Source organism: Onychomys torridus, chromosome 3 (genome assembly GCF_903995425.1).
Source record: "Onychomys torridus chromosome 3, mOncTor1.1, whole genome shotgun sequence".
Lineage (NCBI taxonomy): Eukaryota > Metazoa > Chordata > Mammalia > Rodentia > Cricetidae > Onychomys > Onychomys torridus.
In genome coordinates, this window is record NC_050445.1 from 67,276,859 (window position 1) to 67,303,526 (window position 26,668).

Genomic DNA, 26,668 nt, shown 5'->3' on the forward strand with positions numbered 1-26,668 from the left:
ACCGTACATTAAAAACTTCTTTTTTTTTTTTTTTTTTTGACCTGAGGATCGAACCCAGGGCCTTGCTGGAGGGATAGCTCAGCCATTAAAGGCTAGACTCACAACCAAAAACTTCTTCATTTTTACTAGTCCCTTGAATTTGTTATTTTATCCCCCACATTTCTAACCTTAATGTGACAGCTTCTTCACTTCTCATTAAATACAGTTTAGTATGGGAACTACTACTAGGTTTTTTCACTGTCCCTAGGCTGGAAACTGTCATTGTCATTTAACCTGTAGCAGCTGGGTGTTTGGTTTGTTTGGTTTTGCTTTTCGATGTTTTTTGTTTGTTTGTTTGTTTGTTTGTTTTAACCTCTGTAAAGTAACCATAATATTAACCAAAATATCAGATGTTCTTTCCATAGATTTACTTACCTTTCATTAATCAGAGTATTTATTTGCTACTATTAGACTTTTCCTGTTAAATCTTAAAAAAAAGCTACCATTTGAATTATGTCAGAATGTTTAACCTAATGCATGCATTTTCTGTTTATTTTTGATTATTGAATACAAGCTCATTCTCTTTCCCATAACATACCCAGAAAATGATAACAATAATGAAATATAAATAAGAAATTGATATTTAAAATGCTAAGGATCACTGATGCTGTAAACAAGGAAAATACATACATACATATACATATGTATATGTATATGTATGTACCTTGAACAAAACATGGTCAGAGCATGGAATATTTTATTATGATTCTGATTATAAGATGGCAGAAGGAACCTTTGAAATCTGTAAACTCTCTCACCTAAGAACATGCTATTAAAATTGACATGAGCTGGGGCTGAAGAGATGATTCACTGGGTAAGAACACTTCCTGCTCTTCCAGAGGACCAGAACCTGGGTTCCAGAACCCAGGTTAATTGTCTCACAGTCTCATGTAACACCAGCTCCAGGGTATCTGACACCCCCTTCTGGGTGCTGCAAGACCTGCACAAACATGCGCATACCCTCACTTTCAAAGCAGTTGTTTTCATCAGAATTTTAACCATTTTCTTTTGATCTTTTACAAATGTCTTCCATGTACAAACTGCATTCTGATTACTGCAATCCTCTACTGTCTCTTACCCACTTTTCACCCCAGTTACCCCTCTTCCCACAGTCATGTCTCCTCCTCATCGTGATCCTTTGAGACCCATTGAGTTTAATCAGAATTGTCTGTGGCAAAGGCTTTGCAACTATGTATTGAGCTTGATAGACTCCTCATGGGTGAAGTATTAATCTAATTAATCTTTATCAATTAAAAAAAAACCAGGAGTCAGATATTAGGGTAAAAATCTGAAAGATGAGAGAAGCAGAGGAGCATCCTCCAGCTGCTTTCTACCTCTTCCATTCCTCCATCCAAAAGGGCCAAGATTTTCTCTCCTCCCTGCCTTACTATAATGAGACCCTGTCTCAAAAAGCAAAGAGCAGCGAGCTGGAGAAGTGGCTCAGCAGATGGGAGCACTAGCTGCTTTTCGGTTTCCAGTACCCACATGTCATTCCAAAGGACCTGACCCCCATTCCGGCCTCTTGCGGTGCTGAGCACATGTGGTGCACAAATATACGTGTAGGCAAAACACCCATACACACAAAATAAAAATCAATGAATCTCTGAAAAATAGTATGTAGATAATATCATCAATTAAACTTCCAACTTCTTGGTTGTTTAGAGTCAGTTTCTTAGTCTGCGAGACAAGTACAACACTATTCAGCTGCATCCCAGCCATACGAATAAACTGTGCTTGCTCTGGCCTTTATCTGTTTCAGGTTCAATTACTGGACATGCTGATTTAATCTAACTAACACTTTAGTGCAGATACATTTTAAAACAAAATGGATAAATATAATTAAGAAATCTTGTATACATTGCTTAATTTTATTAGCCAATTGAAATTTAAGTTGTTTGACTTGGTTCTCAAATTTGTAGATTGCCTCTACCAATTTTCTGTTGTTTTCCTACCCACTCTTAATTCGATTCCCACCATTTGTCTATAATGTTTTGGGTTGTACTTGTACAAGTGGGTGTAACAAGGTTTATGTGGCTCAGGCCTTGGGCTCAGTAGGAACTGAATGTTTTCTGTGGGTTGTTAATTTATTTAAAAAAAAAAAAAAGACAATCACTACAGTGCTGACTCTTACAGCATACAAATTGCTTTATCTTTCAGACCTGCCAAAGTAACATAGTAAATAACCTCTGTTGTATGCTATTCAATTGTGACCTGAGAAATACTGCAAACTGAGGGTTTGAAATTTTAATATGATACCATTTCAATCCTTGAGCACTGGAATTAAAGACATTCAACAACACCACCCAACATATAATTCTTAATAAGAAAAAACTGAGTACAAACCCTAGTTTGTAACAAAACATGGAGGAAAACTCCCCAGAACTTTGAAGCCTCCCAGCCCAGCTGAGTGCTGGGAAGCTGCTAATGACTCTAGCAGGGGCCAAGAACTGAGCAGCAGAAACTGTGTGCCTCTGTTTAGTAGGGTACGTGATTTGTAGAAGGCAATGGACGGAATCGAGATCTATAGCCCATCTCTGTGATACTTTTTCATTCACTAAGCCACAACCCAGGAGACGTGATTGAAAATCCCTTGTCTCCAACTATTCCTTTAAATCCTTTCTTGGTGGAGGGTTTTCTCTGCACTGAATTTGAGCTCCACAATTTTCTGCTCACTTTCAGATAATGAGCACTCCAAAGACGACTTATTATTATTATTATTATTATTATTATTATTATTATTATTATTATTATTTTAATCTTGGAGGGTCGCTTACTCAGCAGGGAGGGAGCAGGCAAGGAGGGACCCTTGCAATATGAGGGGGCATGGCCATGATGTGGGCCTGCTGGAGATGATTGATGTACCCGTCTCCTTGCATGGTCTGGGTGTGACTGGGACCTACGTTCCAGACGTCACCTGGTTGGTCTCCAGGTCAGTGAGGTTGCCTTGTAGAGCTTGCTCTTCCTTGAAAGCCTTGAACAGGGAGTTGAAGTTGCCCGCTCCGAAGCCCTGGTTGTTGTGGCGCTGGATGACTTCCAGGAAGAGTGTGGACCGGTCCTGCATCGGCTTGGTGAAGATCTGCCGGAGGTAGCCTTTCTCATCATAGTCTACTAGGATTTTCAGCTCCATTGTGATGATGTCTTCTGTCTTGAGAGCGATGTGCTGGACCCCAGCACCCCCACTATAGTCCACATATTCCTGAATCTGGGACTTCTTGCCCGGAGCTGGCTCATTAATGGGCATCTTGATAGACTCCTCATAACTGGCCACCACGATGGAGCGCAGAGAGCTGCATTCCGTCTGCACCTGAGTGTCACCCACAGACCAGAAACGGTGGAACTGCAGATTTTTCAGGTACCTGCAGAGTGAGAAGACATATCCCTTGAGTCTCCAAAGACTTTTTTAGCCAACAGAGACAATGCGGCCTTAAGACACTGTAGATTCAGAAGTGTTGGTCCTCCCACTCAGTTTTGCCGACAGGAGCAGAACAGGGCAGCGTGACAGCCAATGGGTCCCGCTCAGTCCACCCGGAGGCTGAGAAGCTAGTCATTTCAAGATCCACTCACAAGCCGGGTGGTGGTGGCGCACACCTTTAATCCCAGCACTTGGGAGGCAGAGCCAGGCGAATCTCTGTGAGTTCGAGGCCAGCCTGGTCTACCGAGTGAGATCCAGGACAGGCACCAAAACAACACAGACAAACCCTGTCTCAAAAAGAAAAACAAACAAACAAAAAAAGATCCACTCACTAAGAAGGTTGGAGATTCTGTTGGTCGTTTGAAAACACACCTTGCATAAATCCTCCTTTGACACACTACTTTCTCATGTCATATTTTTTCAGGTATATTATGTGAGCAAAATAATATTTTCTTGACTCCGGCTTTAGAGGGGGAACAGTTCTGGAAGTCTATGGCTCTCACTTGTGTTAGACTCACATTTCATTCTGAATCTTGATTAAGTTCTGGGTGTTTGGGTTGTAGTTACATTTATTATTGTTTATCATCATCATCATCATCATCATCATCATCATTTCAACCCAGGGTTTGCATCCAGGATCTCACGCCTGGTCAGATTTGTAGACACCTTGTTCTACAAGTCAAAGTTCCTTGCTATGAATTCCTGTTTCTAAAAATGCCTCTGAGAGTTCCTTTTTATGGCTCATTTTTTTTTTTGCATGATCTCTTTCCTCTAATTTTTCTCTTTTTCCTACTAGTATTTCTGTTTCTGAGTGAGTTGGCTTTTTTTTTTTTTTTTGCAGTTGGCGTATGTTAAGTCTCTCACACTTGTGATGTACTTCCTTCAATAGAAATGCTTGTTGTTACCATCTTCTCCTAATGGATTTAAACTTCACTTTTTTTTTTACCATAAATCGTTAAAATTAAAAATTACTGGTTCTCAATAATAATCAACAATAGTTTAAAGGTACTTCTGGACCTCTCCTTAGTTAGCCCCGAATTAAGGTGCAAACATATTAACATCAGCTTCAGGACAATACAAATTTAAACCAAGGGAAAACAGATATGAACATTTATATTTGAGTTTGTCACTGTTAGACTAGATTTGAATTTCTGAGATTTGCAAATGTTGAGGCTAAGTCTCTCATGAGTGGTGGGTGTTTTGAGAGCTTGTCCCATCCCTGGGGCTTCTCCACTCTGTTAACCTAGTGGACAGACAGGCATTTGACTGGATTTAGACCACCTCTGTTCTCCCAAACTGTTGAATGATATCTGAGCCAAAACCCAATCTCTTCTTCTCTTTTGATGGGCTGAACAGACTGAAGCCAAAGCAAAATTTACCCCATACCCAGCCTCCAGGCCATGAGGCATTTCTTACCACACAAATTTTGAACAGAGCAATCTCAAAGCACCAAAAACTCTGTCCTTCAAACTAAGGGGTGAGCCAATCTCTTCACCTCTTGATTCTCTGGACACGCCACCATGGGAGGTGTTAGGGAGACACTAAGATCTTTCAATAGCTTTGTTGGGGATGCTTCTCCACCTAACAGAGCAGGAAGAAATCAAGTCCACCTCAACCTCCACCGCTTGGGGACTGGAGGACCTCAGAGGACTGAGGATGTTGTGATCTCAGATTGAGTTCCGCACAGTTTAAATTTGAAACATCTACGTAAAAGCCCCATTTGACGTGTTATCTGGAATTTGTCATTCATTAACTGAGAAATTTCTTGTTTGGGAAAATGTGAAATTAGAGGCTAGAATTAAGTTGTATTAAATACACATTATTTTTTTGCTTCTCTGAGATATCAAAAACTTACCATTACTTTTCTTAACAATTTAGAATGGGGAAAAGCTAGAAAAGGTATTAAAATAATATGTATTTGGAAATATTCCCAGCTCCTTTTTCTTCTGAAATGGAAGTGAAGCAATAACCCTTCAAATAAACCTCCCAGGGTTAGACTTTCAACGTCAGAGCTGCTGCCTCATGTGCCATTAAAGTAACTCCAGACTTCGCTTTTCCAGCTGCATAGATGGTCTCAATATTAAGAATGACTATACCTACTCCTCAATGAAGTCAAGTCTCACAGAAATGTCATCTTCAAATGTTATTAATGTCAATCCTGCTATGCCAAACTCCTCTCATAGATGAAAGATGGTTGTTTATTCATCAAAGAAGCTATGCTGGGTTATTAGCTAGAGGAGCCTCTTAAGAGGATGGGCTACATAATACACAGCAGCTACGTGGAGTTCACAGAGGTGAAAAACCAATAGCCACATCAGTTTCACATTGCTTCATCCTAAGATACTGAAATGCTACAATAAGAAAGCAAAGATGACATACAAAACACACTGCCAGACTAGATATAAAAGGCTACGGCAGAAATAGACTTAGATAGGACATAAAATCGAGTAATCTTGAATTCTTTTATTTTTCATAGTTACAAAGAATTGCCACTGAATCAAAGCTATGATTCATCTAATCCAGCACTTTATTAGAATGGTAGCTGGACATGGGTGGGACCAGAGGACATCATGTTAACTGGAACACACAAGGCACAGAAAGACAAGTACCACATTCCTCACTGGATTATGGAACTTAAAATGTGACTGCATAGAAGTAGAGTGAAGAAGAAACATCCTTCTTTTTAGGAAGTCCTAGAAGTCAGAAAGGGCAGAGAGGCTAGCGGATACTGAGAAGGTAGGTAATAGGAGCCAAAACACAGAAGATGAAAGTGCTTCTCATGGCAAATTGGATGGTATAGAGTCTACAACAATCAATTACAATTTACATGTTGTTATTTAATAAAAACCCAATGTTTAATTTTATGCTTACTTTCCTATAATAATAAAAACAAATAAAAAAGGCTGGAGAGATGGCTCGGTGTTTAAGAGCTGGCTGCTCTTGCATAGGGCCTGGGTTTGATTTCCAGCACCTGCATGGTGGCCCACAATTATTTGTAACTTAATTTCAAGGGATCCAACTCTTTCTCCTTGTGTCTGTGAGCACCAGTCACATATGTGTTCACACATACACATGCAGGCAAACCACCTGTGCACATAAAATTAAAAAAACAAAAGTAAATTAAATTAAAAAATCTAACAGAAGGAGAAATGAAGAAGAGAAGACATTAAGTCTTCTTAACTTCCTTTTCAGATCTAACTTTCATATTTAACCAAAAACATGATAAAAAAACAAAACTGGGCATGTTCCCCACCTGTATGCCATGGAAGTCTACACACAAATCTCTCATGCCATTATGGGCATCCAAAAGATCCACATAAGTTCAAGAATCACAAGGGATCTAACCACAGGACCACCATAATGACTAATCTTGGTTGTCAACTTGACTGCATCTGGAATCAACCAAATCTCAAGTTGCTGGGCACTTCTCTGAGGGCCTTTCTTCATCATACTGTTTGCAGTAGATCCAGCCTGAGTGTGGGCAGCACGTTCTGGTGGCAGTCTGTCCTAAAGGACAGGGAAGAAGGAAACCTCTTCTTTTGCCTGCTTGCCCTTGCTCTTGTTAGCAAGTTCATCTACCCTGCTGCTGTGGCAGTCCTTCACTGATATTAGAACCAGCTTCTTTGGGCTGAAAGAAGATTGAAAACCAGCAGCTCTCCAGGCTTTAATGAGACATTCAGTCTTGTTGACAAAGCAACTACCAGGTTCTTGGCTTCTCCAGTGTGAGGCAGCCACTGTTGGACTGCCCAGATCATATCAAGTAAGGCAGTCTGATCAGTCTCCTCATTCTATCAGTTCTGTTCCTTTAGAGAACCCTGACTACCACATGAGGACATTATATAGTACAATGCCTATGTCTTTAACGTTTCAATTGTTATGTCCTAATTAACTCGCTCAACTCGCCTCTTCTTTCCTTCCCTTTCTTAAAGAATTACAAAGTGTTGTTTTTTTTATTTTTTAAATGTTTTTTTTTAAAGATTTATTTATTTATTATGTATACAGCATGTATGACTGCAGGCCAGAAGAGGGCACCAGATCTCATTACAGATGGTTGTGAGCCACCATGTGGTTGCTGGGAATTGAACCCAGGACCTCTGGAAGAGCAGCCAGTGCTCTTAACCTCTGAGCCATCTCTCCAGCCCCACAAAGTGTTTTATACTAATGATTTTCTTCTTCCTCTTCCTCATCTTTTCATCTTCCTCCTCCTCCTTTTGAAGAAGAAGGAACTGAAAATCTTTTCTTACCTCTGTCCTGAACTTTTTCTCTTACCTCAGACTCACTATTCTGTTCATCATCCTTACCCATGTTCCTGGAAAAATGGTGCTGTTTCTTCCCTCAGTTATCAGACAAGGAACATTTTCTGTCTCTACAGAGTCCTTATTTGTTTCAGCCTCATTTCCTGCTCTCTATACTAGCAAGGTCATTGAATTACACTTTGATAAATGCATTGTAATTAAGGATTAACAGAGGGAATTGGAGGTGTGGATATTTAAAATTAATGTCTTTCATTATGATGAGTCAGAAAGTCAATGACTTGAAACATTATTCTTTTTGTAGGCATTCGGCACCATTCTGCAGAAGCAAGTGCCTGCTGTGTGTGGAGCGCTCTTCTGGATGTTGTGTGGAGTGATGGTGACAGTATTTCCCGGGGAAGTATGCTATGTAAAGCAGAATCAGGATGAACACAAGCATGACAAAATTGCAAGTGAGTGATTGGAAGAGAGGAAGCAGGGGGACACATGAGTAGGCTATTGTCTTGATTAAATTGGAAACTCTTCATAGGCAGCACTGAGGTTCTGAAGTGCTCAAGGACTGAGGCTGCTGAGACACTGAACATTCCCAGCACAGAAACAGAAATCAGCTAGAAATACCTGAGTGGTCTTTATAGCTTATGACAATCGCTAGAAAAGTCTGTAATACGTGCACCTTTTGGTAAATGATCTCGAGGGAAACTACACATAGTAATGTGCAAACAAATGGCACAGGGAGTGGAGTCAGGACTAGAGCGACAGACAGGGGGCAGAGATACTCTTGATCTAATCTGGAGATGAAGTGTGGGAACACTGGAAATGGGTTGGGGGCAGAACAATCATGACGGGACCATGAGGAATATTTTACTTCTGGTAAAAATCACTTTAGTAAAAATAATTCTTGGAAAGCATACTTGCTTATAAGGATTTTTTAAAAAGTACTCTAAAAGATGTGTGTGTGTGTGTGTGTGTGTGTGTGTGTGTGTGTGTGTGTGTGTACCCATAGAGACAGGAAGAAGGCACTGGATTCCTTAGAGTTGAAATTACAGGTCATTGTGATCCTAACATCGGAGCTGGGAACAGAAAACTCCAGGCCTTCAGAAGAGCAGCAACTGCTCTTAATTGCTGATGCTTCTCTCCAACTCCTATAGGGTTGTTGTTGTTGTTTTTTTTTTTTTTTTAGAATGGTCAATGAGAGGGATAGTACATTTGGTAGTACATTTGGCTTTATAATTAATCAACTCTAAAGTCTAAACTTGTGAAGGCACTTATTATGCACTCCCCCTTTTTAAGAGAGAGGATCTCACTATGTAGCTCATGATATCCTGTAAGTACTGATTCTTTTGCCTCAGTTTCCCTAGTGTTGGGATTACAGATGCACCTTCCAAAAACAGTCTTCATGGTTATTTCAGGGATTTGTGTGCTTTTGAGTCTTGCCACTGTGCCCCCTTTTTGCCGGATCATTTGTAGCCAATTCTCCCAGCTAAAACGTTTGGCCTCACAGCAATCTGATAGGTCAATTGCATCCTATTATTCTATCCTGGAGACTATCCAAAGGTCTTAATCTTCTTCCTTCATTGATCCAGGTTCCAGTTTATGGGCCCTAAAGTTGGGCACAGTGCCCCCTAATCATCTAGACTTTCTGTTGCCAATGTACATCTTCTGGTAGCAACTCATGTTCCATCAAAAGAAAATCGTCTCAAACCTAATTGTATTTCTGGGTAATTTTCAGACACTGCAGAAGACCAAGGACCAGCTCTCATAGCTTATCAATTCACCATTTGTACCAGCCACCTTCTCTTCCCTCCCCCATGTTCGCCAGTGTCTCCCCCGAGGCAGGTATGCTGAAAGAGCTTCCTTTCTCTCCGTCTCCTGTAAGCATAGCCAGACACCAAGGATTCTCTTCCTACTTTGGAAATATGACATCCATAATACTGTCCTACACAGTTTTTGAGAAAGAATGTAATTAATATATACAATTAGGAGCCACAAACATAAAGATACTACAAGGGACCTAGTACCGCTAGTTTGCCAAATGGACACAAAAACCTACTGACCCTTAAGTACATTTAAAAATGTTTTAGATTTATTTATTTTAGATGTTTTGCCTGCATGTATATAAGTGTGCCATATGCATGCCTGGTGCCTGTGGAGTCAGTTAAAGGCATCCGATACCCTGGAATTGGAGTTACAGCTAACTCTGGGCTAAAATGTGTGTGCTGGAACTTGAACCCAGGTCCTCTAGAAGTGTTCTTTTCCATTAGCCCCAGGTTAGTGCATCTCTTAACCCTCATCACTCTCCAGAGAAGTTTCCTATTTGTCTTTTCCAGATCTAGCTCTCTCATATCTCTAAACTCAGTCACATTCCTGAAACATATCATCATCAAATTGTTTTACCACTTACAAGTATTTACAAATAAGCTTAATTTTGCATGTCTCTGAACTTTATAAAAATGATGTCTTCTGTGATTTTTGCCTTTCTGAACTACTGCATACAGAGAGAAATCCAGTGTGTGTGTGTGTGTGTGTGTGTGTGTGTGTGTGTGTGTGTGTGTGTAGCTGCTACCTATTGATCTCACTGATGAATAATACCTCACATTTTTTGGGAACCAAAAATTGGATAGCTGTGCCTTGACTTTTCTTGCTTGGATGATCAGGCATAACTGCACCCATTGAACTGCAAAAACAATCATTCCCAGAAAAACCACAAAGTGTACTTTTAGATTAAACTTCCTGGAGTATGTTTGATTGATCAGTTGTTCAAAGCATCGGACCAAAGAGACCTCTCCCAAACCCTTTCCTAATTGATTGATCGGTTGCTTGAGCACTGGACCAAAGAGACTGAACCCTTTTCTAATGATTTTTTCATCTCCCTCCCTTCCCCTCATATCCACCAATATATAAGCTTGCTTTACTTTGCAATAAATGAGACCTTGACAAGACTCAGACTGTCTCTGTCTTTCTTTATGTGCCTGGTCTCCTTCCTCTCTCGCCCCCATTGGTCTTTCAGGTGGTGCCTCCTCGGGTCCAACCTAATAACCTGGCCTGCAGGACGGGTCACACATTGTTGAATAGTCTGTAGTTATTTTTATATTAATGGTCATTTTTTTTGTTTCCATGTCTTTACTTTTATCAATGGTGCTACACATTCCATTGCCCCCATTCACAAGAGTTTCTTCAAGATCTATTCCTGAGAATGACTTACTGAAAGTTATGTATATCTAAAAACCTTTGAAAACACCACTGAAAACCTACTGCTCTGGAAGCTCACACACACACACACACACACACACACACACACACACACACACACACTTAAATGGAGTTACTATGTAATGGGGACAATGCCTCCCTCAGACACTATAGGCTACCAGATAAACCTATTACTGGAATGGGTTGCCTCTTTTTGAGTTGCTGACCAGTGAGGTCCTATTGATCCCCAAGCATTACAAGCTCTTGCTCTTGGTTACCTTCCAGACTGTGATGCTAAGACCCTGTTGCTGAGGATACCACATATCTGAGTCATAGGACATTGAGAAATCATGCTGGTACCAAGCTGAAACATGAGCCTTATTGGCTAACTTTCATAGTACCTGAAGATGCTATGCAAGCTAGCTACTTGGAAGAAAAATAATCAAGTCTTATCCATCTGTGAACCCTGTGAGCTACTCTAAAGACTGTCCTGGTCTTTAGTGTCCCACTGGTGCAATAGTAGCATGAGCGTTATGGGAGTAACCAACCACTTTCTGATTGGCTTTAAGGCCCACTAAGTTCCAGAAGGCAGAACTCAGTTTTGATACTGTTAACTGGGCCAAAAACGTGGGGCTGGCTAGGCCCTAGGCCATAGGGGAAAACCTAGTGCTATTAGCTTGCTAAATGTACATACAGAATGTTTGAAGTTCTCAAAAGAATAAAAGATTCTGTGTATTATGACTTAGATTATAGTGTCAATTATGGTCTAATTATACAATTTACAGCATTCCTAGTACTATGTAAAAGTGCTGCTGCTTCCTGAAGTGGGTTACATGTGTGAACTTGACCATGAGTTGTCCAGGCATTTGGTAAATGATTCTGGGTGAGTTTGTGAGTTTGATTTTGAGTGAGATTAGTGTTTGAAATGGCAAACTGAATAAAGCAGATGGTCTTACTGTTCCAATCTGTTGAGTAGGTATCATCCAATCCGCTGAAGGCCTGAGAGAACAAAAAGGATTAGAAAGGGAGAGTTCGCTCTCTTCCTGATCTTGTGGGATGGGTTATTAGTTCTCTTCTAGCTTCCAGGCCTTTGAACTCCAACTAGAACATACCAACAGTTCTCCTGAACCTCTAACTCTATATTGCATGAGTCATTTATTTACATTATATCTTTGTGTGTGTGTGTGTGTGTGTGTGTGTGTGTGTGTGTGAGAGAGAGAGAGAGAGAGAGAGAGAGAGAGAGAGAGAGAGAGAGAGAGAGAAATAGCACCCTTTCTATGAAATACCATTTATGTATAAATATAATTATTCTCTTGGTTCTGGTTCTTTGGAGAACTGTAATATATTTGCTGTGCTCACCATCACCTGATATTCTAAGACTTATTAAGTATTTTATTTGATAGGTATTAGTTAATATCCCATTGTAGTTTTAATTTGTACTTACTTACTCTCCCATGCCATTATGAAAATGCTTATGTGTTCATTAGTTTTGTGTTATCTGAGAAATGTCTCTTTAAGACCTTAAATTTCAAGCTGGTCAATAGTAGCACAAGCCTTTAATCCCAGCACTAGGGAGGCAGAAGCAGGCGAATCTCTGTGAGTTTGAGGCCAGCCTGGTCTACCAAGCAAGCTCCAGGCCAGCCAGAGCTGTTACTCAGAGAAACCCTGTCTCAGAAAAATAAAACAAAAACCAAATGAACAAACAAAAAATGACCTCAGATCTCTATTGGGACATTTATCTTTTTCTTGTTGATTCCACAGAAAGTTCTTATAGTTTGGCTCCTAATCACAATTTCCTTGTGGCTATATGTGCTGAAACACCTTATCCTTTATAATTAAAAAGAAAAATCTTTGTTCTCCATTTTTTGGGGGGACTGGTATTTGGAACTGAACCCAGGGCCTCAGGCATGGCAGGTAAGCATTCCGAACTACAACCCAAGCCCTATTTTTTTATATTTGTTATAACTTTGAATAGCATAACAGTAATTTTAAATTAGTCAAATATTATTTTTCTTTTATCTTTACCATCAAAAATCTTTCCCAACTGCAAATCATAAAGATGTTCTTAAGTCTAAAAGTTATGAAATTTCATTTTTTTACATTCCAATTTTTAAAATCCCTGGGATTGAGTTTAGTAATAGTATGAGGAGGTGATCTAAATTCAATTTTATTCTCTATGGATAACCAAGTCCCAGCTTAGTTTATTAAAAAAAAACCCACTGTTTTCATATATATTTTGTAATACTCTAGTATTTTGTAGTGGTATAAGGGGAGTGAAACAATTGAGAAAAGGAACTGGAACGAAATATATCAACTATTGCCTGCCTCTGTATATTTTATGGCTTTTCTATAAAGAGTTTGCAATATTTGCATTCGGGTACGGTATTTTTTGGAAAATTATTTTTTAACAAAGATATAGGATTTTCATGATTACTTACCAGAAGGAATAGCTAATTCACTTTAGAAGAACCGATTGAGTGGCTAACATTAATTGAATAGTACAAAAAGAGAAAAGTACAAGAAATTGCTTCCTTAAGGTAGTGTGTGTGTGTGTGTGTGTGTGTATGTGTGTGTGTGTGTGTGTGTGTGTGTGTGTGTACAGAATCATGTGAAACTGGACAGCAGCTTTGATGAGTGGGAGAATTTCATAGAAGAGTACAAAGTTCAGATTTCAGATGAGGTGTTATATTGGGTAACTTTTGATCTGCCTACTATGAGAGCCCATGAATAAGTGTGACTGAGATACCTAAAACACTGGAGAAGATATTGGTGTGAGATGGATTTACACGTGTCCTACAAAATCTGAGTAACAAATCGTCCCCTTTTCTCAGCTCTGTTCTACACAGGAGTTGGTCCTCAAGGCAGAAGGAACACGGGAAGGATTTAAGGTTAAGATATGAGGGACTATGGTTAATATGCTAAAACTCCATTCATGTGAAAAGGAGACCAGGAAGGAACTTCTAGTAGCAAATTACTTGATGGAGGAATCCTTTTTAGTGTAGAGGAAGGGATGTGAATTGGGGATGTTGGAATTCAGCTACATCCTAGCTCAAGAAGCGGCAAGGAAAAGAGACGTGCCTAAAGGGAAGAAGAGGTAAACCAGGGCTTTGGTTTGATTTTCTGTCCCATGCATCTTACCGTTGCCATGGAGTTTGAGCATAGGAAACAGGCATAACCCCCATGATTGTCCTAACGACGAGCCAAGGCTGGACCATGGGCAATAATACCACAGGCATGCCATATAAGAGACTTTCTGAAGTCTTTTTTTCTACTGAAGGCTACAGAAAACTGTTCCCAGAGTTAAACTGTGCATTTAGGTACAGGCGAGATAACGTTTGAGTTTGTGGACAGGTTAGTGTTAATAATTTAAATGGTGATAAGCTGGAGGTTAGACCCCATCAGGGAGGGTTAGGATTTTTAACAGGTCTCCAGCCTTAAGAGAATTTTCCTGTGGACACAGGCGCGGTCGCTGGGTGGCTAGGGGAGAGATGATAGCTGGGGGTGATGACTGCCTGCCGCCAACAGGAGTCTCAGAGAACAGAATGAGGGAGCCAGGAAGAAAAGACGGACGCGATCACGACGAAGCCAAGCCTGGATAGGCTGTAGCGGGAGGAGCGGCGGGGTTCGGGGACCCCCGAGGGGGCGTGGCCATCCACTCCGGGCTTGCTCCGTCCCTAGAAAAGCAGCGCGGTCCTGCTAGGCTGTCTCCAGAGAGGCGCAGGCAACAGAGCCGCCGGCTCAGTGCAGAGGGTCCCTGCACCCAACCCCTGCCACCCCAGGTCTTGCAACATCGTCTCCACCTTCCTCCTGCGTCCTGGGGTGGGACGTCCTGAGCTTGCAGACAACCCGGGTGCCCCAGCCAGGAGCCTGTACGGACACGGACACCTCCCGTTCGGGTACCACCTTGCCAGGACATCCACCAAAGGTACTCGGTTCCCCGGTTCCCGGGAGGGGTCACTCTTCTGCGTCCCATCCAGGCGGCCATAGGTGGAAAGGGCGTTGGTCGGGAAACTAACCAACTGAGAGAGAATAAAAGTCTTGGAGCCCACTCCTCACATCCTTTTAGAACTGTCACCTCCACTGCCAGTTCGCTCTACATGCAATCTGCACAATTTCCGACCGTGTAAAACGACCTGAATATTGTTTAAATTTCTTTCTTCCTTAAAAGGAAGATATTAGTTTCTTTTAAAGAGAGGAGGAGAAAGTCAGTATGCAGAAAGGAGATGAGTCTTGGGTTCTGGGTTCCGGATTCTTCACCCCATCCGTCTGAGCTGGCTGTTGAGGTGGTGGTGTGTATAGGAGCATTTAGAGTGCCCTCAGTCTGGACGAACACCTATGTGGCAATCTATTGGCAAGTTAGTCTTTGATCTTTACCCATGTGTCCTAGGTCGATTTGCTGAAGAACCAACTGACAGAGAAACTTTGTATAGAAGCCACTAGAACATTGCACTATTTGCTGACCGTTACTGATCCTGCACCACCTCATACTCGTTTGTACTCACCTTATCTTCCTGCTTTTCTATGGATATATCTTCATCTCTAAACTAATCCTAAAGAACCCAAGAAAAGCCAGGATCCACAGGACAAGGGTGCTTAACAAATATTTTTCAGTGGAAAACAAAACAAAACAAACAGAAAACAGGAATACTTGAGATATCCAGTGCCTTTAGGGGAGTAGATTTATAATAATTCAATTAAAACCCAACAAAACCTCTCCTAACTCATGTAGAATGAGTTGCACTTTAATACTCTTAGACCACATCGCTGAGAAGTGCACTGATCTGTGCAGGGAAGAAGGTACACATACTTCTCAGGTTTCCTAAAGCTGCAAAGGCCCCTGATGAAATGAGCATTACATCTTCATAAACACACACTAGATTTAAGTGACTCCCAAAGACACTTGGTTGTCAAGCCAGAATCATAATATCCTTTAAAGGAAGGTCTGAGAGTCAGCAACTCAGAGGAATGCCAACAAATATACATTCAATTATACCATAAAACATATTTTTAATTTTCTAAGGTTAAATATACTTTTCTTTTAAACTTTTCTTTTTTCTCTATATAGGATGGGTTCTGCTGCAAGGAGATGGGTCTACCTTCCCCTGGGCTGCCTCATGCTGTTCAATCTCACAAATGCTGACTTTAAATTTCACAAAGGAGTGCTAGCCAGCATCAGTCCGGGCATCACAGAAGATGTAGATCTTCTGTGCTGGAACACATGCTCTCTCACACTGATAGACCTCAAGGAACTCAAGATAGAGCACAACGTGGATGCCTTCTGGAATTTCATGTTGTTCTTGCAAAAATCTCAGCGTCCTGGGCATTACAGCATCTTCTTAAACATAGCCCAAGACTTCTGGGATATGTACATAGACTGTTTACTTTCAAGATCTCATGGAATGGGCAGAAGACAGGTAGTATCTTCCAAGTATAATTTTCCACAGAAAATGACAAGAGGTGATTTGAAAGTATACCTACGGAAGTAGTGATGAGGCTTTATTAAAAATTCGATATTTAGTCCTTCTGATTATTTCAGGTTTATCAAATAAGCTAGCAAACTTGCCATGTTTAGTTTTTTTTATATATTTTTTTCATTTTCACATTATTTAGAAATCAGGAGAGTGCTTGATTCTAAATGATCTTGGAACATATACATTGCTAGATCCTTAAAATCATCTTATTGTTTCCCCATGAGTAGTTCATAAGAAAGCCATATAGTTCTGTATCTATTCATATTGTATGACTTAACTATCAGGCATGTTGTAGCCTTTTGAACAAAACATTTTAAATTGGGTTGCATAGAAGAGTGAAATCTTATACTAAGAAATATTAATTTCCCTCAATACTACAGAAATAGATAATAAAACGTGTTTTACATTTAGGAAGAAAAACACAAAAAATACCTCAAGCAAGATGCCAACTGAAAGCATAATCCTGTTAGTACTTGTCAAGTCCTGTTGTAATTAAAATTATGATTTCCAGTTCCTTAATCTTGGTGGTTTTCTTTCTCTAGATATTTAATTGCTTTATTGGCAGTGATTGGATTATTTGCAAATATTTATGTAATTTGTTATTTAAAAAGCATTTTGTCAAGTTGTCTTTGTTTGAAATACTACTTCAAATGAAAATATGATTTTGTTAAACTAGTCAGTAGAGTGAAGTCATAATCAATTTTATAAAGTATCTGGTACCCTAATATTGACTTTAAAACTATTCCCCAACTAAATGCCAGTATCTAAAAGTGATATTTAATCTTGATATAATGTTCTCTTTGCCTTCTGAAATTACATTTCAACACCAATCCATCTTATATATTAAATATTTTTCTATGTATTAAGGACTAAAACCTTTATGGTACAATTCTTTATTTTTTAAAATTTTTGTGTGTATGGATATGTTCCCTGAGTGTGTGTGTGTGTGTGTGTGTGTGTGTGTGTGTGCATGCATGTGTGAGGGTGTGTGTATGTGTGTGTGTGTGCGTGTGCGCGCATGCATGTGTGTGTGTGCACGTGTGTGTGTGTGTGTGTGTGTGTGTGTGTGTGTGTGTGTGTGCATGCAGTACCTGCAGAGACTAGAAGAGCACACTGGATCCCCTGGCACAGGGGTTATAGACAGTTGTGAATTACCATGTGGGGGCCAAGAATTGAACCCAAATCCTCTGGGAGAGCAGCCAGTGTTCTCAGCTTCTGAGCCGTCTCTCCAGCCCCTGATATTGTCTCAAAATTAAAAAAGGAACAACAAACAAAAATGAAAAAGCTACAGTTCAGCGAAGCACAACATGACGGAATTTTTGCCTTGGTATTATGTTAGTCACATTTTATATTACTTAAACTCACACTCGTATTCCATAAACGGTATGCAGCTTTAAAGAAATATACCAAACAAAAGAATGGCACATAGCAGATGATGAAATTGGAGCAGTGGGAAATGACTGCAGGGAACTACTGATACTCAATTCTGGTGTTAATGATTTTGGTCGTATGCATCAAGTCAATACTTTGGGAGCTTGAGGGATGGATCAAGTGGGTCAAGTGCTTGTGGAACAAACATGAGGGCCTAAGATTAGACACGCAGGCCGAGGAGCATGTGTCTGCAAGCCCTGCACTGGGAGAGGGGAAACAGGGAGACTCTGGGGCTTCCTGAACAGCCAGCCTAAGAGAATTGCTGGGCTCCGGGCTCAGTGAGAAGCCTGGTCTCAAAAAGTAAAATGGAGTGTAGTAGAGGACGATACCCAAAGATGGCCTCTGCCCACCCCCCGTCCTGCATCTTTGACAAAAAGACCTGCAAACTTGGTGAGATTTCTCAGTTTCAAAGTGAAGAAGGACTCAAAAGCAGCTTGAAGTTTGTGTTTACAAAACAAACAAACAAACAATTAGGAAATCCCCACACTTTTGCAGGACAAAGAACCAATAGAAATCTGCCCTATAGATGTCCTGATTGGCTACTGTGATGTAAACATTGTTTTCAAGTGTTTTAGTGTGATGATTGACTTGATTCAGGAGTAAACCCTGAATTAAAAGAGGGTGTTTGGACCACTCTGAAATCCTCGTGAGGTAATACTAGAGCTTTAGTGAGGGTTTTATATATGTATACAAATGTAGGGGTACATGAACTGCAAGTTAAGAACCTTCAGTGTTGAAGAAGGAACAAACCATCTGTGGTGGCACATGCCTCTAATCCCAGCACTTGCACTCAGGAGGCAGAAGCAGGCAGATCTCTGTGAGTTGGAGGACAGCCTGGTTTACAGAGCAAGGTCCTAGACAGCCAAGGCTACACAAAGAATTCCTGTCTTGAAATACCAAAAAAAAAAAAAAAGAAAAAAAAAGAAAAAAATGAACAAACCTCATAGCTTTTCAAATATTGCTTGGCAAGTTGCCTTAGATAGGGTTTCTATTTCTGTGAAGAGGCACTATGACCATGGCACTCTTACAAAGGAAAACATTTAATTGGGGCTGGCCTACAGTTTCAGAGGTTTAGTCCATTATCATCATGGTGGGAAGTATGGTGGAGACATGGTATTAGAGAGGGGCTGAGAATTCTATGTCTGGATCTTCAGGCATCAGGAAGGAAGAGTGAGCTACTGGGCCTGCTTTGAGCTTCTGAAACCTCAAAGCCCACCCTCCAGTGACACACTTCCTCCAACAAGGCCACATCTAATAGTGGAACTCCTTATGAGCCTATTTTTATTCAAACCACCACACAAGTATTATTTCATATAACCAAGTTTTGCATAATAATATATTAGCTGGGTCACAACAAAATGAGATTGGAGGTCCAATTTTTTTTTAGGTTAAAAATATTTTGCTCATTAAGGAAGGAGCCCTGAGCTCTGGAAATCAGCTGGTACTAATAAGATGACTAAAATCCATTTTTTTAAAGGCAGGTTGACGAAGTATCTGGGTTTTCCTTGGAAACAATTTAATGGCTTTCATAATCTGTGCATATGATCCCAGTTCAATAGTTCAGTGCCATAAAGCAAAACTATATGGTTCGGGTCTAAAGTTTATGTGAAAAGTTGTCATCAATCACCCATTGCAACTGTAAAACTCTATCTAGTAAACGATAAACATTTCAGCTTCAATAAAATGAGTGGTTAGCCTTCCAACCTAAATAGATTACAAATGGTCTCCTCATTCTCCTAAATTTTATCCTGTTACACTAGATTATTTAAAAATAATGGCATTGGGCTGGAGAGAAGATTCAGTGGGTACAGGTGCTTGTCGCCAAGGCTGATGACCTGAGTTCCATCCATAGGACCCTCATTGTGGAAGGAGACAGTCCTGCAAATTGTCCTCTTGCCCCTATTTGCATGTGATACACATGTAACCACGCACACAAAAATGCATTTTTAAAAAAAATTTAAAATAAGAACACTTGCTAAAATGAGCATTGTTTTAGAACAGTTCATTATAAGCAATTTTAATAATTTAGATATGTTAAAATTTCTGCCAGGAAATTGCCACATCCTACATCGCTTGGTACTGGAGACCTGACTGGGTAGATGTGGGAATGAAGAGAGGACAGACACACACAGAGAAAAGCTAGGGTTAGCTGGGATGTGTTCCCTCTGATGGAGGGCACCTACTCAGCAAGCTGGAAACTCATTTATCATGAACAGCACAAGGAAGAGGGGGTCAACTTGTCTCAGTGGGAGGTCTCTGTCCTGGAGCAGTCTCAGGCTATGATCACTCAGAAGGAGGAAGTTGTGGTTGATGCTCTCTGTATACACTGTCAGTATTCACACGTGGTCCAGGGAGAAGCATTGCCATTTCCTTGAGCCCGACCCAGTGAAGTCTTTGCCATTCCTATGGGTCTGAATCATTGAGAACCATGATATGATGTAGCCGGAAGTTTCTCTGGTCCTGCCTGGTCTGAAGGAATCTCTCCCACCCATGTCCTGCAGCTGTTTGGTCCCAAGTAAACACACAGAGGCTTAGCCCAAGGTCATGGGTGGAGCAAATACCACTACAATATGCTGTACTAACATCTACAACACATACTCACTCAGTACTGCATTTGCTCTCCACAGTAAATTGCAAAAATCATGTCCTCATCTGTATAGAAAAACTCACTCCTGTTTGTCCTTCATTCATTCAGCAAATGCTCACTGAGGTAGAGGAATATTAGTGAACAATCTAGACACAATCTTTGATGCTCAGAGTTTTCATCACAATCAGACAAAAGGTGGAAAAACAGTAACAATAAACTCAAAAGCAGTTCAATGACATAAAAATATAAGTTAAAAGAATTCCAAAATGGTATTGAGGGGCAGGGGTATGGGAACATACTATTTCTCTTTCTTGCTTTATGCAAATTATCTGATGAAGTCAGCTTTTTTTTTTTTTTTTTTTTTTTTTTTTTTTTTTTGTAGTTGTACTGTCATAGGCTCAAAATTTGTTTCATGGGTTTGGGTTTATGCAGAGTTCATTTAACAATGCATAACTGCTGAGTTTCCAGAGAACTTAAGGATACCAAACAGCTAATTCTGATCCCCAAACACAAGTTTTATTTACCTGATTAGTACACATTTCAGTTTCAAAGCTTGACTCATGGAAGAAAATCCTTCCCACCTCTTGGGCTGGGCAGCTTAGACAGCATATCTACTAGGACTCAAGAGGAGCATGAACAGGATATAAATAAAGAAAAGCAGGAAAGTTTGTGATGTTATGGGAGAGGTGGTCTCCCTGGCTCACTGTATGATGGCTGGAACTGTGCCAGACAAATGTCTTAGATCTGTCTACCATCTCTATGATCTCTGCAGTAAGCACTATTACTGCTTTCCATCAGCCTATACTTCTTCATGTGGTAAATATCTGTTAGAAAATAACCTGTCTTATTTGCCTTCTCTCTTCCTAATGAGTAGCAGAACAGTCTGTAGAAATTCGATAATTCTGGTGGTGACCAGTCTAAATCAATCTGGAGATAGGACATTGTACTATGTGCAAAACTGATACTCAACTCCATCATATCAATTTCCCAATGAAAAGTTTATATTTATACCATGATACTTATGCCTTACAACTGGAGAAAAGCTATAATTACTTTGAAATATTTATATTCAAACTACTTTAACATGCTTGGCATTACTTGCATAGTATCCTGTAGGGCTATTCTTCCTTTTGAGGTCAGTGTACTGCTGCATTTGAAGACCTTAAGAGGCTTCTTAAAGGCTGCAAGAGTCAAGGCCACACCAACTTATTTACTGAGGTGTTGATCATAATAGTAAATTATACAAGTTTTCTCCCTTGCCTTTAGGGAACTAAGAGTCTGGGGAAGTTCAAATGCTGTGGCGACTCATTGCTCTTAGCTATGGACACTGCATAAGGATTCTGGTTGTGTCTGAGATAGAAATGGGCATTATTTGGTGCTGTTTGCATGAACAACATCTCATGTTGTTCTTCTATCTGTTCCCCACATACTACCTGTCACTTTCCCATTCGAGAAATAGCATTAGAAATGGCTTCAAACTTTTATTTACTTAAGATTTTTATTTATCTGTTTTGTGCATATGGGAGTTTTGCCTGCATGTATGTCTGTGCACATGAGTGTCTGGTACTTGAGGGACTAGAAGAGGGATCATGTCCTGTGGGACTGGTTATAGATGGTTGTGAACCACCATGTGGGCACTGGGGATTAAACCTGGGTACCTCTGGAAGAGTACCCAGTGCTTTTAACCACTGAGCCATCTTTCCAGCTCCACTTTGAAAAGTTATATATTAACAGTAAAACCATCTGTATCTGAATTTTTACTTTTGCTGTAGAACCTGTGACTGGCACTGCCCTCTATAATAGATATATTTATTTTCTATTTTCACCAACATATTATTTGCTGCTCCTGGTGTTCATGTGTCCATCTGATGATAGCACCTTGATTCCTGACTCCATCCAGGTATGTTAGATAATTTTGGACTGTTTATGGCTCCACAAGCAAGGAGTACTCAGATCTGGCTGACTTCAGGGTGAGGTGTTCCAGAGTGGGCATGTGACCAATCAATGGCTCCAAGATGTAGAGTGAGCTGCACAAATTGAGAAAAATGCGTTCACTCTTCTCCATGGAAGACCATAAGGTAGGGCTGCTGAAGGAAATCCCTACAAAGCCAGTTTCAGCCCTTTGGTTCAACAATGCCTGCAGTCTACATTACTCAGGAAGGGAGACACGAAGTCCATACGAATGCCCTTCAGGGTGGAGTATTTGAAGTATAATATCTAGCCAAAAATCCTAACTGATAAACAAATTTTACAGTTTCAGTTAAGGGACCAACAGTTTTTGCAAAGATAGTGTTTCTGATACATATGTTGTGTTTTCAATAAAAATAAATAATATTATCCTGACTTTAATTTTATAATATTTTACTAAAATAGTTATTCTAAATGTTGCCTTACATTTGTATATAAATATACATTTAGCTACAAAGTTATAGGTAGAATATCTCAAGAAGGTTCTGGAGCACTTCGTGTGGGGGCGTTCTTTGGCTCGTTCAGAGCCTTCGCCTTGACCCGCTGCAGAGCTCCTCCTCGGACAGGCAGTTTTCTAAGAGCGATGTCTGTGTCAGCCAGAGGTCCCCCCAGTAACCGGGCAGGGGTGCTTTCCACCGTCACCACCCGACCTGAAGGTACCTGGAAGAGGAAAAGACACGTATCTCAAAGTCTACTTATAAAGCCTTTTTGGTAACAAAAGCCCACATAACCTATGGTTTGCTCTGGAAAAGACACCAAGTATAACAGAAAGGGTGTGACATAAGAGAGAGACAAGGACTTTGGTGACAAGAAAGTGGGCTTGAATTCTTCTATCACTCATTAGTTTTGTGGCCAGGGACAAACTGCCCAACAGAGATCACTGCGAAACCGGAATGTGTCACAGGTCTACTTCCAGGCAAAGGGAGTGGCTTATCCTACAAGCAAGAGACAACCAGTGCACCAACCAGTGCTGGCAGCAGCCTCTTAAGAAACCTGGGGGGCTGTGTCTGTTCTAACCTAGCACTGGGGATCTGGGGGAAGATGGGGAAAGTAACTTAGAGACAGCCTTAATGATGGAAAATTTGAACAACAAAAAGCAAAATATCTAAGGCCAAATTTCCTATAGAAATAACATTTTGGCAGCCCAAACTTCTTATCTATTAAGAAAGAGAAGTAGAAAAAAATAATCTTACCGTTGTGTTAAGACCTTTAATAACTGTTTGGTGAAATATTGCATTTTGTGGTCGTTCACTGTATTTAGAGGATTCTATAGCCTTTTCCTGGAGCCTTTTTGCTTTCTGGAGATTTTTAAATTATAAAGACAATAGCATTAATTGCTAGTAAAGCATGATGGATGTACATTTGCTTTCCTATTCCCCATGCTGCTGCTTATAGAAATGGGATCCTTCAGTAAGAAGGCTCAGGATGGGGAGCGGCACACAGCTCTCTCTGGCTTACCCATGGCTCCCATCTTCATTGTTCAGGAACAGGACCCTGGCTTCCCAGGGTTAAGTCAAATGAAATTCAAAGCAGCATTTTTTATTTGTAAAATGTGCTTTCAATTGTCAGTCTAAGAGGCAGGCAAGGATCTAACAGTGGTAGTATCCTACAGAACATTACTAGAAAGGTGGAAATATTCATTCTTACAAAAAACTCCGTCCTTAAGACTGGCTGGTTGTTGTGTATAATTCCATCCCTAAGAGTGGCTGGTTGCTGTGCATAACTCTGTCTCTAAAACTGGCTGATTGTTGTGTATAACTTCGTCCTTAAGACTGGCTGGTTGTTGTGTGTAACTCTGTCCTTAGGACTGGCTGGTTGTTGTGTATAACTCTGTCCCTAAGACTGGTTGGTTGTTGTGTGTAACTCTGTCCTTAAGACTGGCTGGTTGTTGTGTGTAACTCTGTCCTTAGGACTGGCTGATTGTTGTGTATAACTCTGTCCCTAAGACTGGTTGGTTGTTGTGTGTAACTCTGTCCTTAGGACTGGCTGATTGTTGTGTATAAGTCTGTCCCTAAGACTGGTTGGTTGTTGTGTGTAACTCTGTCCTTAGGACTGGCTGGTTGTTGTGTATAACTCTGTCCCTAAGACTGGCTGGTTGTTGTGTGTAACTCTGTCCTTAGGACTGGCTGATTGTTGTGTATAACTCTGTCCCTAAGACTGGTTGGTTGTTGTGTGTAACTCTGTCCTTAGGACTGGCTGGTTGTTGTGTATAACTCTGTCCCTAAGACTGGCTGGTTGTTGTGTGTAACTCTGTCCTTAAGACTGGCTGGTTGGTGTGTGTAACTCTGTCCTTAAGACTGGCTGGTTGGTGTGTGTAACTCCATCCTTAGGACTGGCTGGTTGTTGTGTATAACTCTGTCCTTAAGACTGGTTGGTTGTTGTGTGTAACAGGAAGTGCTTTAAAGATCCTACCTTTAATGTTTTAGCATTTGACGTTCTAGCCAAGAAGTTTGCCCAGGATTTGTTAGCCAGTTCTCTCTGCTTATGTGTGGCCTGTATCTGAAACAAATAAGAAAATTAGGAATTTCAGTTTCTATGAAACACACAAAAGGCCTTGGAAGTCCCCATTTTAGAGGAAGTGCCTCATTTTGCTAAAAGAAAAATTGAGGCTGACTAAAAAAGAAATATAACTTAATTTTAAAAACAAGTGATTTGGGGATTATTGGTACAAGCCTTTAATCTGAGCACTCTGGAAACAGAGGTAGGCACAAATCTTTCAGTTTTAGGCTAGCCTGCTCTACAAAGTAAGTTCCAGGACAATCAGAGCTACATAGAAACCTTGCCTCAAAAAACAACCAACCAACCAAAAAAGTCTTAAAAAGAAAAAGGTTATTCATTTTGTAGTTAAAGTTTGAACTACTTTCCATGGCATGTGAAGCAAACTGCTGAAAACATGTTAATAATAAGCATTCTCAGCAAGACTGAATGCTTAACATAGTTCCTGTTTGTGAAGACATTATACTAAATGCAGGATTTAAAGAGAAAGTCACAGGTGAAAATGAAGAGATTCGGCTGCCACTGATCACTACTTTAGCCAAAATTACATTGGCAAAACTACTTTTAGTCTATGACTGCAACAAGACAAGCAATTTGTGAGACTGCTAGTTTGTGTGATACGGCAGTCTGGAAGGGCAGCTACTAAGCAGGAACTCTATTTCTTAATAGGCTCCCATCAAAGGTATAATCAGAGGATGCATGCCATCGGTGTATATGTGCGTAATATACAAATATACATAATATCATTACAAAGACAATGTTTTAGGGATACCTAAGGACTGCTAAAAAGGTGGGGACAGAGGTATGACAATAAATATTCAGTCAAAAGAGCAAAGGTTCTGAAATTCAAAGGAACAAAAGAGGCAGCCTTCCCTTCTCGGTTCTGAGCAGAGCAGTCAGCTTGCAGCAGCACTCATGTCCTAAAAACCTTGTGCAAGCAAAACTTTGAAGCAATTAGCTGTGGAGTGGCATTGCACTTGTGAATGGACACAGGTCCTAAGCTGTAGAATCAAACATTCAATAGTCTATGTGGAAAGATCAGGCAACAGACAACACTTTGGAGATCATCTCAAGGAGCCGTGAATGCTTAACCAGTTATAGAGAACCAAGAGGAAGCGACATCTTGGTGACATCTCTATGTCTATGGATGGCATTGTTTAAATGCCTCTTGGTTGGTAAAACAAACAGACAATGTTGCAGTTTCTCATCTGTGCAAAGTTTTAGGGAAGGCTGCTATTTTCCTGGCTGACTTCTCTGCTTAGTCAAGTCAGACCAGTCTACATAGGCATGTATAGACTCAATCAATGCTTGTAAGCAGTTTGGAATTGAGGTGAGGATGAAGCTGAGGGATGGATAAGCTTATAGATGATAAGACAGTAAAGGTCTGTGACAGAATGATGTGTGAAAGACAACTTTATCTCCGTTACAGATAAATGCCAGAATATATTAAAAGTATATATTTATTTTTTAAATTTTATGTGATTGTGTTTTCCGTGCATTCATGTCTATTTGAGAGTGTTGGATCCACTGGAATTGGAGTTATGGACAGTGTGAGCTGTCATGTAAGTACCAGGAATTGAACCCTGGTCCTCTGGAACAGCAGCAGCTTCTCTTAACCATTGAACTATCTGTCAAGCTCCCCTGAAAGTATATATTTAACCAGGTTACAACTTTTAGAACCCTGTTAGACATTTCAAAGAATATAAGTGTGTCAAGTATCTCTTTACTTTGTAAAATACAAGCATATAGAAATCAAATTACAGGGCTGGGGAGATAACTCAGCCAGTAAACTGCTTCTTGTGCCAGCATGCAGACCTGAGTT

At 40.4% G+C, this 26,668-nt stretch overlaps 2 protein-coding genes across 4 annotated transcripts in view; one reads left to right on the forward strand and one right to left on the reverse strand.

Moving 5' to 3' along the window:
* Nucleotides 1–14,681: 14,681 nt before the first annotated feature.
* Fam237b (family with sequence similarity 237 member B) lies at nucleotides 14,682–16,733 on the forward strand. The gene is made up of 2 exons (XM_036180324.1): nucleotides 14,682–14,818; nucleotides 15,959–16,733. Exon 2 carries the CDS (start codon nucleotides 15,960–15,962, stop codon nucleotides 16,377–16,379), a length of 420 nt encoding a protein of 139 aa, XP_036036217.1. The 5' UTR covers nucleotides 14,682–14,818; nucleotide 15,959; the 3' UTR covers nucleotides 16,380–16,733.
* A 5,307-nt stretch (nucleotides 16,734–22,040) lies between these two features.
* The window catches only part of Cfap69 (cilia and flagella associated protein 69), a 70,166-nt gene continuing 65,538 nt past the window's right edge, over nucleotides 22,041–26,668 (reverse strand). For all 3 annotated transcript variants that reach the window (XM_036182125.1, XM_036182124.1, XM_036182126.1), the window contains 3 exons: nucleotides 24,763–24,849; nucleotides 23,544–23,648; nucleotides 22,041–23,010 (listed from right to left, as the gene is read on the reverse strand). In XM_036182125.1, the coding sequence (XP_036038018.1) occupies nucleotides 22,825–23,010; nucleotides 23,544–23,648; nucleotides 24,763–24,849 (378 nt within the window). In that variant the 3' untranslated portion in view covers nucleotides 22,041–22,824. The remainder of the gene's footprint in view (nucleotides 23,011–23,543; nucleotides 23,649–24,762; nucleotides 24,850–26,668) is intronic.